This window comes from Muscardinus avellanarius (assembly GCF_963383645.1).
Source record: "Muscardinus avellanarius genome assembly, chromosome: 3".
In the NCBI taxonomy this organism is placed as follows: Eukaryota; Metazoa; Chordata; class Mammalia; order Rodentia; family Gliridae; genus Muscardinus; species Muscardinus avellanarius.
Window position 1 is genome coordinate 145,682,396 of NC_137788.1, and position 12,841 is coordinate 145,695,236.

General features: G+C 49.3%; 1 protein-coding gene across 1 annotated transcript in view; it reads left to right on the forward strand.

The window, feature by feature from the left end:
- Positions 1-4,146: 4,146 nt before the first annotated feature.
- BNC1 (basonuclin zinc finger protein 1) overlaps positions 4,147-12,841 on the forward strand; it is a gene marked incomplete at both ends in the record, with an annotated part of 33,754 nt that continues 25,059 nt past the window's right edge. Inside the window, 6 exons of the mRNA XM_080691674.1 lie at positions 4,147-4,230; positions 6,516-6,675; positions 6,994-7,050; positions 9,823-9,882; positions 10,344-10,607; positions 10,652-10,764. Coding sequence (XP_080547800.1) covers positions 4,147-4,230; positions 6,516-6,675; positions 6,994-7,050; positions 9,823-9,882; positions 10,344-10,607; positions 10,652-10,764 — 738 coding nt within the window. The remainder of the gene's footprint in view (positions 4,231-6,515; positions 6,676-6,993; positions 7,051-9,822; positions 9,883-10,343; positions 10,608-10,651; positions 10,765-12,841) is intronic.

A 12,841-nucleotide genomic window follows, 5' to 3' on the forward strand; every position in this document is an offset into this window, starting at 1 on the left:
GAGGCTGAGACAGGAGGATCACAGGTTCGAAGCTAGCCTCAGCTGGCTTAAGGACCCTGTTTCCAAATAAAATATAAAATAGGCCTGGGGTGTAGCCCGGAGATAGAAGGGCCCTGGGTTCCATCCCCAGTACCACCAAAAAAAAAAAAAAAAGTGCAGGGAGCAAAACAGAAAGATCTCCAATGGGATGGAATGCCGTTGGAGATTAGAAGAATCTACAATCCAGTCCTTCAGCAATCACTTACTGAACACCCAGACACTGAGCATTGCGTGAAACCCTGGGAGATAGTAAACTAGGAAAGTCCAGCCCTCACCCTCAAGAGGCTCCGACTCTCGTGGATGGAGAAGGGACACTTCAAAGGACAATGGCTGTGTGTTTAGCAAAGAAGTCTACTCTCAGAGCACAGCCATGAGAAAAGGACAACCAGCCCATCATGGGAAGGGAAAACAGAGATACCCATTTTGGATGTCTTTAGAGGACAGAGGGTTTGAAGAAAGAGGGAGGGGAGTGTTTGCAGTGGTGAGGAGATTCCAGACAGAGACAGGAGTGGAGACTTGGGGACAGAAAATAGTTTGCTGCTGGCAAAAATCTGCACTCACTGACCCATAGGCCAAGGACACTGCCTGTTTCTCATATTGTGTTCATTGCATCTAAACCCATTTTTAGCGCCGGGATTCAGGGATCCGCATCAGCGTATAGCTGTGGTTGAAATTATGCAGCGAAAGACATCACTCAGCCAGAGTTAGAGTACTTAAAAAAAAAAATTCAAGGAGGTGGCTGAGGACAAACCCCGAGGACAAGAAAAGGAAAGACAAAGGGGGGGTGGCCACCACAAGAGTGGAACCTGGCGCTGGAGGAGCCCAGCCCTGCCGCCACCCTGCCTCTCTGGTAACACTCGCTGCGTGTGTTGAAGCTGAGGCTGGTGGTAGGACTGACCCAGGTTAGACTTTGGTCAGTGGGTGCTGCAGAAGGAGAGTGGCGCCCGAAACCAACTACTGATTCCACACACAATGATAGAAACAGGGGCCTGACTCCAAAGGTAAGGAGAGACCAAGTAGGGACCAGAGGGGGTAAGGAAACTGAGGTCTCTACAGGTTCAAAATACAATGCAGTGCTAAGAAGGATTGGAGAGGAGATACCAAGGGAGTTGAAGAACTGCAGGGCTAGACCTGGATGAGCCACCCGCGGGAACAATTAAATCCAGGAATGAGCCGGGCGTGGTGGCGCACGCTTGTAATCCCAGTACTTGGGAGGCTAAGACAGGAAGATCCGGGTTCGCAGCCAGCCTCAGCTACTTAGTGACGCCTTTTGAAACTCAGTGAGACCCTGTTTCAAAATAAAGAATAAAAAATAGCCGGGCGTGGTGGCGCACGCTTGTAATACCCGCGCTTGGGAGGTGGAGACAGGAGGATGGCGCAGGTTCAAAGCCAGCCATGCGCGCTGGCTTAGGAGACCCTGTTTCCAAATAAAAATGTAAAAATAGGTCTGGGAGTGTAGCCCAGAGGTAGAAGGGCTTCCAGGAACCCCAGTACCACCAAAAAATAAAAAAAATAAAAAATAAAGAATAAAAAATAGCCGGGCGTGGTGGCTCATGCTTGTAATCCCCACGCTTGGGAGGCAGAGACAGGAGGATCGCGCAGGTTCAAAGCCAGCCACGCTGGCTTAAGAGACCTGTTTCCAAAAATAAAAAAATAGGTCTGGGAGTGTAGCCCAGAGGTAGAAGGGCTTCCAGGAACCCTAGTACCACCAAAAAAAAAAAAAAAAAAGAATAACAAATAGGGCTGGGGGTGTTGCTCAGAGGTAGAATGCCCCTGAGTTCCATTCTGAGTACTGGGAAAAAAAAAGAAAATCCAGGAATGAAGGAAGGTTGAGGTAGGGTGGAAAGTTCTAAGCCAGTTCCCGATGTCAGTGTGAACCAGAAAGAGACAGTACTGCTGAGTCGCTGCTTCTAAACACAGGGCCTGAGTTTGTTGTCTTTGGGAGCCTGTGCGGTGCACACAGAAGACGCGTAACATGTATTCACAGAATTGGAAGAAGGGCTAAATGAGTGCTGTGTGCATGTACGCCTCTACCATCTTGCACTCCCTTAAGATGTATGACTACGGTGCACCGATTTGAAAAAAGGAATGAACAAAAGACACTAATTCATCTCCCTCATTTTACAGATGAGAAAACTGAACTCTCAAAAAGATCCAAGTTGTGCCCAAAGTCACAAAGCTAGTGTACGATGAGCCCAAACTTTCTACCTCCTTATAAAACCACAATAAATGGGATTTCTTGGTCAACCTTCCCAGAGGCAGCTCCGTATTTTATTGTCTCACAACTCTTTAAATGGCATTCGTCATTCCTTGGATGATGGGATAAAAATGTCTTAAAGTTGAATGAATAAAGGAGTATTTAAAATCTTCCTTGAGGCCTAGTGGGATTTACTCACTTATCAGAAATACATCTCATGTATTTTCTAGGCACTCTCAAGGAAACTGTTCCCGTGACTGTATCGTAGCCAGTTTGCCAGTATTCCATTGTTCTCTCCTTGCTTGCTGCTGTGATCTCATCTTCTTTGTTAAAACTCAAAAAATCAGGAACACACACACACACACACACACACACACACACACACAAGACCTACCTATCCACAGTCACTATGGATTCCTCCACAAACGTTGTAGGATTAAAGAAATTAATTAGCTTTCAGTTGAATAGATCTGAGACTGTTCGAGTCTTACTAATAACCTTAAAGAAAAATGAAAATATTTGCCCCCAAAGGCTATTGTAGGTTGAGGAATTCAACTTAAGAAGGAGGGTGGTGACATGCTCCTCTTTCCCACCGGACCACAATTTCAAAGCTTTAAACGTGTGGTAAATCTAACCAAAGATAAAGATTTGCAGGTGTTTTTTGCATAAAAGCAGCAAGGGCAGATGTATCTGAAACGTGCTTCTAAGCGAACGGGACATCTGCGATTCATTAGGGGCGTCCTGAAGAGGGAAAGTGAGAGGGAGGTTCAGGCAGAAAGCCTGTTCTGTGGAAACGCTGTCCTGGGGATGTGTCCGACTCTGCCCTCAGCATCTGAGGACACCGAGAGCTGAAAGAAGGTCGCCTTTCTGGGGCTAAACTTGTGTCTACATCAAATCACCCAGCTCTTTTTTCCAGGCCTTCCATCAAGTTATCTTTGAAACGTCATGCCTTCTCTTTACTGAAGTACACCTACATGTTTTAGCATTTAAGACTTGGCAGCCACCTCAGATAAAGAGAACACTCCCTGCTTTGAGCGTGCGGACCTTGCTTTCCAACACTCATGGGCACCAATCTGTGCCCTGACTTGGCTTCTCACACCCCCACAGAACAAAGCAAAATTGTCACCACCGGCATTACTTGCAGGTTACTCACTGGCTGTAATGTGCCCTGTTTTGGACTCCCAAGAAAACCACTAACTTTTATTGAAGCGTTTGTAGCGAAGGCTGTTGCAAAATATCCACGGCTATGAAATGGCTCTGATGTGTGTGATTCCTACAGTGGTCATCCACGACCCTCAATTTTGTTCATATATAAAATCTATGGTCCAGGCTTGCTTCTAGCCTTCCTTTGGAAGGCTCTCATTGAGCTTCAGTGACTGGCCCCTATATTAAGCATAACAGAAAAATGAGGGGTGATCCTTAAATAAATCCCCTCAATGAGTGTACCAGGTCAGTTTCCTGTATCATGTCTCTTACTTGCTTACTGACTGGCTTTTTGATAAACCATTAGGGCTGGAGCATTCTGTTAATTACTAAATTCCCGGTGACAGACAAAACTGGCCTGTTAAAACTTGTGTTGTAATTTGAGGATTAAAAGCCACACCTCTGGGAAACGTGGGTATCAAGACTGATTTGATGTTGGAGACAAGGCGCTAGAAGCCACAGTTTGACAAAGTGGATTTCCAAGCGCAGTTAGCAATTACATTTTTAGAAGTCTTCCATTATGCCACTTATAAGAAGGTAATTTTAAGAGACTACAAGTCAGGAACATGTGTTTAAGTCTCTTCATTTGTACATATATAGGTAAAGCCCATACTTATGAAGCACCTACTGTGCACAGAAAAGCATTGTGCTAACTACAGTAAAAAAAAAAAAATCAACAGTCTATCCTATAAAAATCTCAAAATCCAATGAGGAAAAACCTCTACAAGGGACTAAAGTATGTGAAGAGCTCATTTCTGGAAAATAGTTTACTTCAGATCAAGAAGAAGATGGTGACTTATAGCATCAGTGTGCTTTGATTAAAGAATCTCCCCCTGGCCCAAGGTTTGTAGATTGAGGGCTTGTTAGAAGATTCCTAATCCTCTATCACCGGTGTCATCTGAAAGTGCAATGAACGAACAAGACTGTTATGACGAAGGGAACACGAACACATTTATTCTGTATCCTTCATCCTAAAATAATCTTCTAATAGAACCTAATGTGAGTTTCTTTAGGCTCAGAAGCTTTCTATTGAAAAGAAACAACAACACCACCATCTCAACATATTTAAATGATAAACATTATTTAATTTGTCACAGACCAAAAAAGGCCAACAGCTTTAGGGCTGGTTGAATCAGGGCTTGGGCTGAACTTCTCTACAAATCTCTTGACTACTCATCTCTATGTATCAGCTCTGTTCCCAGACTCATTTTCCTTTATTATTCACAAGGTGACTACCAGCGACAACAAGGATCACATATTTCCCTCTTCAGCCTATGGGGAAAGAAGGACTTGGCTTCTCCTACCTACCAAACAAAATTCCTGGGCTTTTTAAGCTGAATGGACCATCTGGACCCAATTCCTGTGGCCATGAAATCGCACTGATGTTGATTGGTTTGAGTTTAGGTTACCCGGGCCAGTCACCTGTGGGACTGTGGCTGAGCACCCAGGGACATGGCCACTGCACACTGGGGAAGGAATCCAGTGGAGGGTGCGAGGCAGTCACAGCACAGGGCCTTCTACAACCCTTCTCCATGCATAGACTCGGGATTGCTAACCACTTTTTATTCAATATCAAAGATAAGCTCTGTTAAGAGGGATCTATTCCTTCTATGCCAATTCAGACATTTAAAGATGGGTTTACTTTTTTCAACTCGTAATAAAATGGGTAACTCCAAGCTTGTCTTTTTCTCCATGGCTCTCTCTTCCTCTAAGGTTTTTTTTTTTTTTGGGGGGGTGTATATACTTGAGACTGAACACAAAGGCTTCTCCCTTTAAATTATTCCCCCAGCTCTATTTTATTTCTTGTTTGGAAACAAACTTTCACTAAGTTGTGGAGGCCCTCCTTAAGTTTCCAAGGCTGGCTGCAAATCTGCGATCCTCCTGTCTTGCCCTTCCAAGTACTGAGATTGCAAGTGTGCACCACCACACCCAGCTAAAAGAATTGTTTTTAAAAACTTGATGTCAGCTGGGCGTGGTGGCGCATGCTTGTAATCCTAGTACTTGGGAGGCTGAGACAGGAGGATTGCAAGTTCCTGGCCAGTCTCGGCTACTTAGTGAGGGGATTCACAACTTAGTGAGACCCTATTTCTAAATAAAAGTTTAAAAATCGGGCGAGAGAGAGAGAGAGAGAGAGAGAGAGAGAGAGAGAGAGAGAGAGAGAGAGAGAAAACACAGAGAGAGAGAAACACAGAGAGAGAGACACAGAGAGAGAGAGAGACAGAGAGAGAGAAAGGGGAAAAGAAAGCTTGTTATCACTAAGTGAGGATGACTTAAAAATCTGTCCTGAAGTCAATATTCCCTAACCCTTTCCTTCCAATTTCCAAAAGCAGTATGGCTCTAATTTGAATGCTCAGTTATGGTTAACCCAAATATTTTCTTCTTCACATTGGATTATGGATCATTCATTTACAAAAGACACCATGTTCCAAGGTGTCATACATAAAACTTTTCTGATGCATGCTCACCAATCTCTCAAAACATACTAAAGCAGTACTTGTCTTGTCCTTAAAAAACTCACCCCAAATTCATCAACTCAACCTACAAAGTGCCAATCTAAGGGATTTTGAGAAAGTAAGTACTTCTTCCGCACGTTAATTAGAAATAGAGCTCCTTGAGTTCAGAGATGTAATTGTAGTACTAAATAAAGTGTCCAGGGAGGTAGTTTCCTCCCACCCCCTCGGTGATGAGAGGGAGTGAGCTGTTTGGAAGCCAGGCCGCAGCTTTTTTGTGACCACTGCCGTTCAAAGGTCGTGGAAGACTAAAGGAGAAGCTAACTTCACACACCCCAAACATACCAAAATAAAGGTAGCTAAATTGGCAGCATTTTTTTTCTCCAAGCATTACACTTGAAAGAAGCATCATAAGCCTTTGACTTGTCCATCTTGGAAATGAATTAATTATTTGTTCCTGATTGTAGAGGGGGCCGCTGACACTCACGAGCAGCCTCACCGGCAGATGCCTTTAGAGAAGCAGTTAGCATCAGCCTTGAATTAGTTTTCACTTTGGAATTTACTATTCCATTTATCACTCTTTTTCACTGACAATCCCATCCCTCCACCTCCTTGATATTTGGCAGTCTTGGCAGCCAAAACTCAAAGTGCAGGCACAGCGTATACCCTTCTGTGTGGCAGGACCTGCCACCAAAACCCCGCAGCCCCTTTGCAATGGTCTCCTCTCCTCTCCCACAGTAGGAAGCAGCCTGGGGCTGCAGGGGGAAGTTGCGACACCTGTGCCAGGTCTGTGGCGGGCCTGCCTGCCCCCTTCCCTCCCGCAGGCAGCTGCGTGGGGGGGCCGGCTTGGCCCAAGTGCTGCTTAGTCAGGCTCCACCACTGAGCAGAGCTACAGATGTGCCCAGACCTGCCGCCACCAGGTGTCCGTGTCTGGGCCGGGAGGTGACGGTACCAATGTGACTCTTGGAATGGTGTTTCCCGACACTGTCCTCAGAGGAATGTGGACTCTGGGAGGAGCCGCTACAGCAGGGTCTGAGAGGGCTGCGGCTCCCTGCCCACCCTCTGTGTCAAAAGACTTCGCCCTACCCCTCTGGCCCTCACCAGGCCTTCCTGCCAACAGCCCCAGGGCTGGCTCCTCCTCCAGGCCAGTGGTGGGCTCCGGTGAGAGGCAGTTACCTCCTCAGGCAGTTACCTGCCTGCCTACCTGCCTGCCGGCCCTGCTGTAATTCGAGGTTCCCACCAGCAGAACCCAAGTCTCATGGCTAAAAGGTGTGGGTTTGTTGCTTTTTTCTTTTTCTTTTTAATATAGTTAATCCCATGATTGATTGATTTTTTTTGTACTGGGTATTGAATCCAGGGGCATTCTACCGCTGAGCTACACCCCCAACGCCTCAGGAAGACGTTACTATAGAGCAAATGAACAGCACGTTGGCCAGATTCGGTTCACAAACATTTTATTTGACTCACACTATATCACAAATCGAAATTAGTTGCCAACTTTTAAATATCAGAATATTTTCAGCTTCTCTTAAAAAGTCAGGAGGAAATCTGGCAGAACTGAGCCCACATTCCCAGCTGATGACAAGCAGAGAATTACAACTGCCCACTTCAGGCTCTCCATCCCTGCAGCCGCCACCTGCCCACTCCCCAGGCCCCACAGCCCAGGCCCTCAGCACTCTGGCGATTCTCTAGAACCCCCCACCCAGAGCACGCCACTCTAGATAAAGGCGGCCACGCCCCTTGTCTTCAGAGAGCTGGTTCTTGTCTCCTTAGAAGCACATCAGGTCACTCGATTTTCTTATTTTGTTCCTTCTCGATCCCCTCCCCTTTTTAATAAAGATTTTTTAAACCCTCGGGTCATGTCAAGTTAGTGAAGACATTCTGTTTCTATCGCTTTCCTAAGACAAAAACAAAACAAACAAACAAAAGACCCCCTAAAGCAGAAGGAAAATGGTAAAGCCAAAGCACAGAAGAAGGATTCAGAGCAGGTAGCTCCAGGGATGCCTGGATTGCCAGAGGAAGGCACTGAGGCCGAGGGAGGGCAAGGCCAGGCCAGATCCGTGGCCGACCTGAAAAAGAACAGGAACAGGGTCTGCAAGGTCTTGACCCCGCCAGGACCACATTCCTTTCTACAGGCCGGGGTGATTTCTCTGTCCCAGTTACCACGTACACATTTCCAAGAATGGCAGAGAAGCCCATCAAATCTGAGAAATAAATGTGAGGCCTGATCTCAGAAGGGTCATGATTCTAGGTGAAGCTATATAAGATTAATTAGTAATTTTCATCTAGACCTAATTCCTTATACTGGGGTCAAGACTGTCATCTTTGTAAAAACTTGGCTGTCAAGCCCCCTGACTTGGGCTGGCAGAAGTGGCCGGTTTTCATGTGTTCAAACTGCGTTTTATAGTTCCTCCTCGTGTTTGTGACCAGGAATAAACAAGTTGATCCCAATACCTGTTGCTGGTGGTTATTTTACTAAGGTGAATATAAGTCAATTGCAATAAATGCAAAGATAATGACCACGTCCTCCAACTGGACAGATTGAAGTTATTTAAGTGGGCCATTAGCTGGATATGGTGGTGCACACCTGTAATCTCAGTACTTGGGAGGCTGAGACAGAAGGATCGCTGGTTTGAAGCCAGCCTCAGCAACTTAGCAAGATCTTATTTCCAAATAAAAATTAAATAGGGCTGGGGGGTATAGCTTAGAGATAGAATGCCTCTGAGCACCCCCCAAAAAAGTGGGCCATTGCTTAACATTTAGACATTTTAGTAGTTTTTTTTGGGGGGAGTTGGTGATGGGGATTGAACCCCAGAGCATTTTACCTCTGATTACATCCCCAGCCCTTTTGTGTGTGTGTGTGGGGGGGGGGGTCTGGGAATAAAACCCAGGGACATTCTATCTCCGAGCTACACCCCCTGCCCTACTTTTTATTCTTTATTTTGAAACAGGGTCTCACTAAGTTACGGAGGGCCTCACTAAGTAGCTGAGGCTGTCTGCAAACGGCGATCCTCTGGTCTCAGCCTCCCGAATGCTGGGATTACAAGGGTGCACCACCACGCCTGGCGCCCCAGCCCTTTTTAAATTTTAAAATAGGATCTTGTTTAGATGCTGAAGATCTCACTAACCTGCTAAGGCTGGCCTCAAACCTGTGATCCTCCAGTCTCAGCCTCCCAGGTGCTGAGATTACAGGCACGGGCCACATCGCCTGGCAACATTTTAGTGTATTTATAATAAGCATATAACACCATTCACTCTAAAACTGCAACCAAGGACTCTTCTTGTAATAAATCTAGTAAACTTAGCTGCAGCAAAAGCAAAGGAGGACAGCAGCATTTGTAGAAGAGAGACTATTTTATCTAGCCCTACCAATCTAGCCCGAGGCAGGGTTGTATATCTGTTCGGATAACCGAGGACAGGGAGGCCAAGAAAGCTGACTTCCTCTCCTATGGCAACTAACCACACAGGAGCCAGGAGGATGAGCATGGACCAAAGGAGTTAAGAAAGACACATCACAGCGAGGCTGCCAATGCAATGGCACCCATAAGAACGGCAGAGTGGAGAGCCTGGGAGTCCAAAGAGGGGGAAGCATGGAAGCTTGGTGGGTCAGGGAAGGCTTCGGAGAGGTGGTGAAATTTGAGGATGTGATTTAAGGAGGCACTATGCAACACCAGTCAGAGAAGAGAGGAAGAGGAGCCCTAAGTGCTGGGGGACAGGGGACATGGAATGGGAGGTTGGGAATTAGTAAAGCCAAGCTTCATGATGAAGTTAGTCATATAAATGAATTCTCTCCACAGTGCAAGGCTCATCAACTTGCAAGGAGACCATGCAACTTCGAAGACACCTGGCCAGAATGCCAAGTATCAGTGTCCAGCCCTCGGGCCCCTGGACTGCACGCGCAGCCCTGACACTCACTCTCTCCCTCCGCTGCAGTTGCAGATGCACGGCCCATTCTGCTCAGGGATGGGGACGTGGGGACAGAGGTGCGGTCTGGTGATGGGGACTGAACCCCTTAGAGGCTGGCCGGTGCCTTCCATTGATTGCAACTAGCCCCCTTTTCCCTTTCATCTCAGATTGCGGGAGGACAGCGCTTTGTTTCCTTCGCAGGGATCTCCACCAGCAACAAGCAGGTGGAATAAATCGGGGAAGGAGGAGACAGGACACCCATCCTAGGTCTCCCTTGGGATCCCAAAGGGCGGAGAGGAGGCCTGATTGGCTTCAGGTTCTGCCCCGGGCAGAGGAGAGCTGCGTTCTGTCCCGGCAGCTGCAGGGCCCTGCATCAGCTCTCAGGGCTAAGGGTCTGTCCTCAGCTCAGAAGGCAGGTTCTGCTGCAGCCCTGGCCCATCTGCACTTTAAGGCTAGCTCCTGATTGGGTTTCCAGCACACTTGATTTCATTTTACCCTTAGCATCCAATAACAGAGGTGCACATTTAATCCCATTTTGCAACTGAAAGAACGGAGACTCCAGACAGCCAAGTGGGTGTCCCGCACCGACTCCGCAGGAGGGGGTGCCTGCGAGTCAGGGGGCCTCGGGCGACCCCTGCCCGCGTGCCGCGCCTCGGGGGAACGTCTGGGGTCCTGGTCCTCCCCGGGGCGAGCAGCGCCCCCTGGGTCCCGGGTGGCGGCCGACAAGCCCGCGCGGCGGCCCAGCGGCCTCAGGCCCGGCCCCCTCCCTGCGGCGGCGGCGGCGGCGGCGGCGGGGCAGCTGCGCCGACTTAGCGGGGCGGCGGGGCGGGGCGCGGGGCGCGGGCCGCCCACTTAGCCCGACGGCCGAGCTGCTGCACGCGGCGCCCGCCGAGCCGGGGCGGACGCGGGGCGGCCCGGGCGGGGGACGCGCGCCGCGAGCCCCGACGCTGCAGCCGCAGGATGGCCGAGGTGAGCGGGGCGCCCGCGCAGGCGTGGCGGGGCCGTGCGGGGCGTGGGGCCGTCCGCCATCCCGCCTAGACGGGGCCCCCGGCTGGGGATCGCGGGCGCGGGCGGCGGCTGGGTCCCGGGGCTGCGGGGCGCAGCGTCCGAGGTGGCGGGGCGGCGGGACGGCGCCCTGGGGTGCGTGGCGCGGCGCGGGGCCGGGACCCCATCCCGCCCGCTCGTGGACGGAGACGCGGGCACGGACGCGCGGGCTGGCTCTGCTCGGGGATGGGATGGGGACGCGGGGACAGAGGCGCGGGGCCGGGTGGAGGTGCGGGCTGGCTCTGCGCGGGGCGGGGACCGAGGTGCGGGCCGGTTCCTTTGGGGATGAAGACACGGGTACGGAGGTACCGAGCCGGTTCCCCTCGGGGACGGGGACGGAGGTGCGGGGCTGGTTTTGCGCAGGGGGGTCCTCTCGGGGGCCGGGTCCTGGGGACGGAGGTGCGGGCTGACTGTGCGGGGAGCCGGTTTCGCCGGGTGATGGGGACCTGGGCGCAGGGGAAGGCGGGCGCTTCTCGGGGCTCTCCGGGGCGGGCAGGTGGGGACAGAGGTGCGGGGCGGGCAGGTGGGGACAGAGGTGCGGGGCCAGCTCCGTGCAGAGCCGGCTTTAGCTCCGAGGCGCAGGGCTGGGCCCCCACCTGCCTCGGGGAGCTCCGGGGAGCTGTCAGCCAGATGTGACCGAGGTGGACCGAGCTGGGGAGGAGATCTGATTTTAATCAGCGCGTCGCTCCGAGCCACACTTTCCGAGACGCCGCGCGGAAGCGTGTTCTCCCGGTGCCGGCACCGCGAGCCGCCGCCGGCCGAGGCTGACAGCGTGGGACCCGGGCGCCGCCGGCTGGGCCGGTCCGGCTTTATGGGCGCGCTCAGCCAGACCTGGGACCGGTGATTAAGTCGGGCAGAAGCCGGTGGCAGCCAGACCCCTGCTGCTGACACTTACGGGGCTTGAAGGAGGCCACCGTCCCGGGAGTCCCTGTCGGTGCGGTGAGGAAAAGTGTTACTGCCTAGGACCAGGAGCAGATGTTGCAGCGGGTTTTTTTTTTTTTTTTTTTAATACGTTCTTCTCATCAAAGCGACAAGATTTTGGCTTGACAGTATAAGTGAACTGAAAAACAGCATTTGGCAGCTTTTTTTTTTTCTTTTCTGATATCCTTTCATTTCTTGTTTATTGTCTTAATATGTTATTAGGTTTTATAGGATCTTTTCAGATTTTATAGAGACTGACTTTGCGAATACGTGTTTATGTGTGAAACTTTTGTTCAGTGATAAATACACTGCCCACTCAATTATCCCTTCCCAAATTCTTTGATAGGCGTTATTAAGACCTCTTTAAAATTATACGTGCCAAAATAAAAATTTTGTTCATCATATAAAGGAACGTTATTCCAAAGGCCACAACTTGTGTTAGATTTGATTTTGGCTTTAAATATATGTGAATAAGAGAGCTGCCCCTTTTGCCCCTTTTGCTAAGAGGAATTTTGATTAATAAGTTTATTCTTTTTGGCGTACTTGTAGACAGTTAAAAAGAATAAGATATGAGTCGTCATTTGATTTCCTGTCTAATAAGTTTGCAAACTTTAATTTCACCCCCAAAGTACTACTATTTCAACTCGACTGTTGGTCGAACGTGTTTCTGTTAAATGCTGAGAAGAGGTGTTGAAATCTTCACTTAGCATACATGCTGCTCATACTTTGGGAACTCATAATTATGTTCAGACATCTGTGTAATTTAATTTGTAATAGCGTCTGTACCGGGGCAGTCCCTTCAGACTACTAAAGATTTAGTGGCTCGCTTCTCCTTCAGTCTATGTGAAAACGGTTCCTACTAGTTTAAAGTTGTTTTTTTTTGGGGGGGGGGTCGCTGATATCTACCAGGATATGAAACAATTACTGGTTTGCTGGGGTTACTCCCATTACCAATGTTAACCAACATGGGATAGTTGCCCTAGAAACTTAGGTTTCCCTAGAAGGTTATTTTATTTTTAGTACGTCTTCCCTATGCAACAGTTAGGCCTACATCTCGGGTCCATGTCAACATTCTGTACCC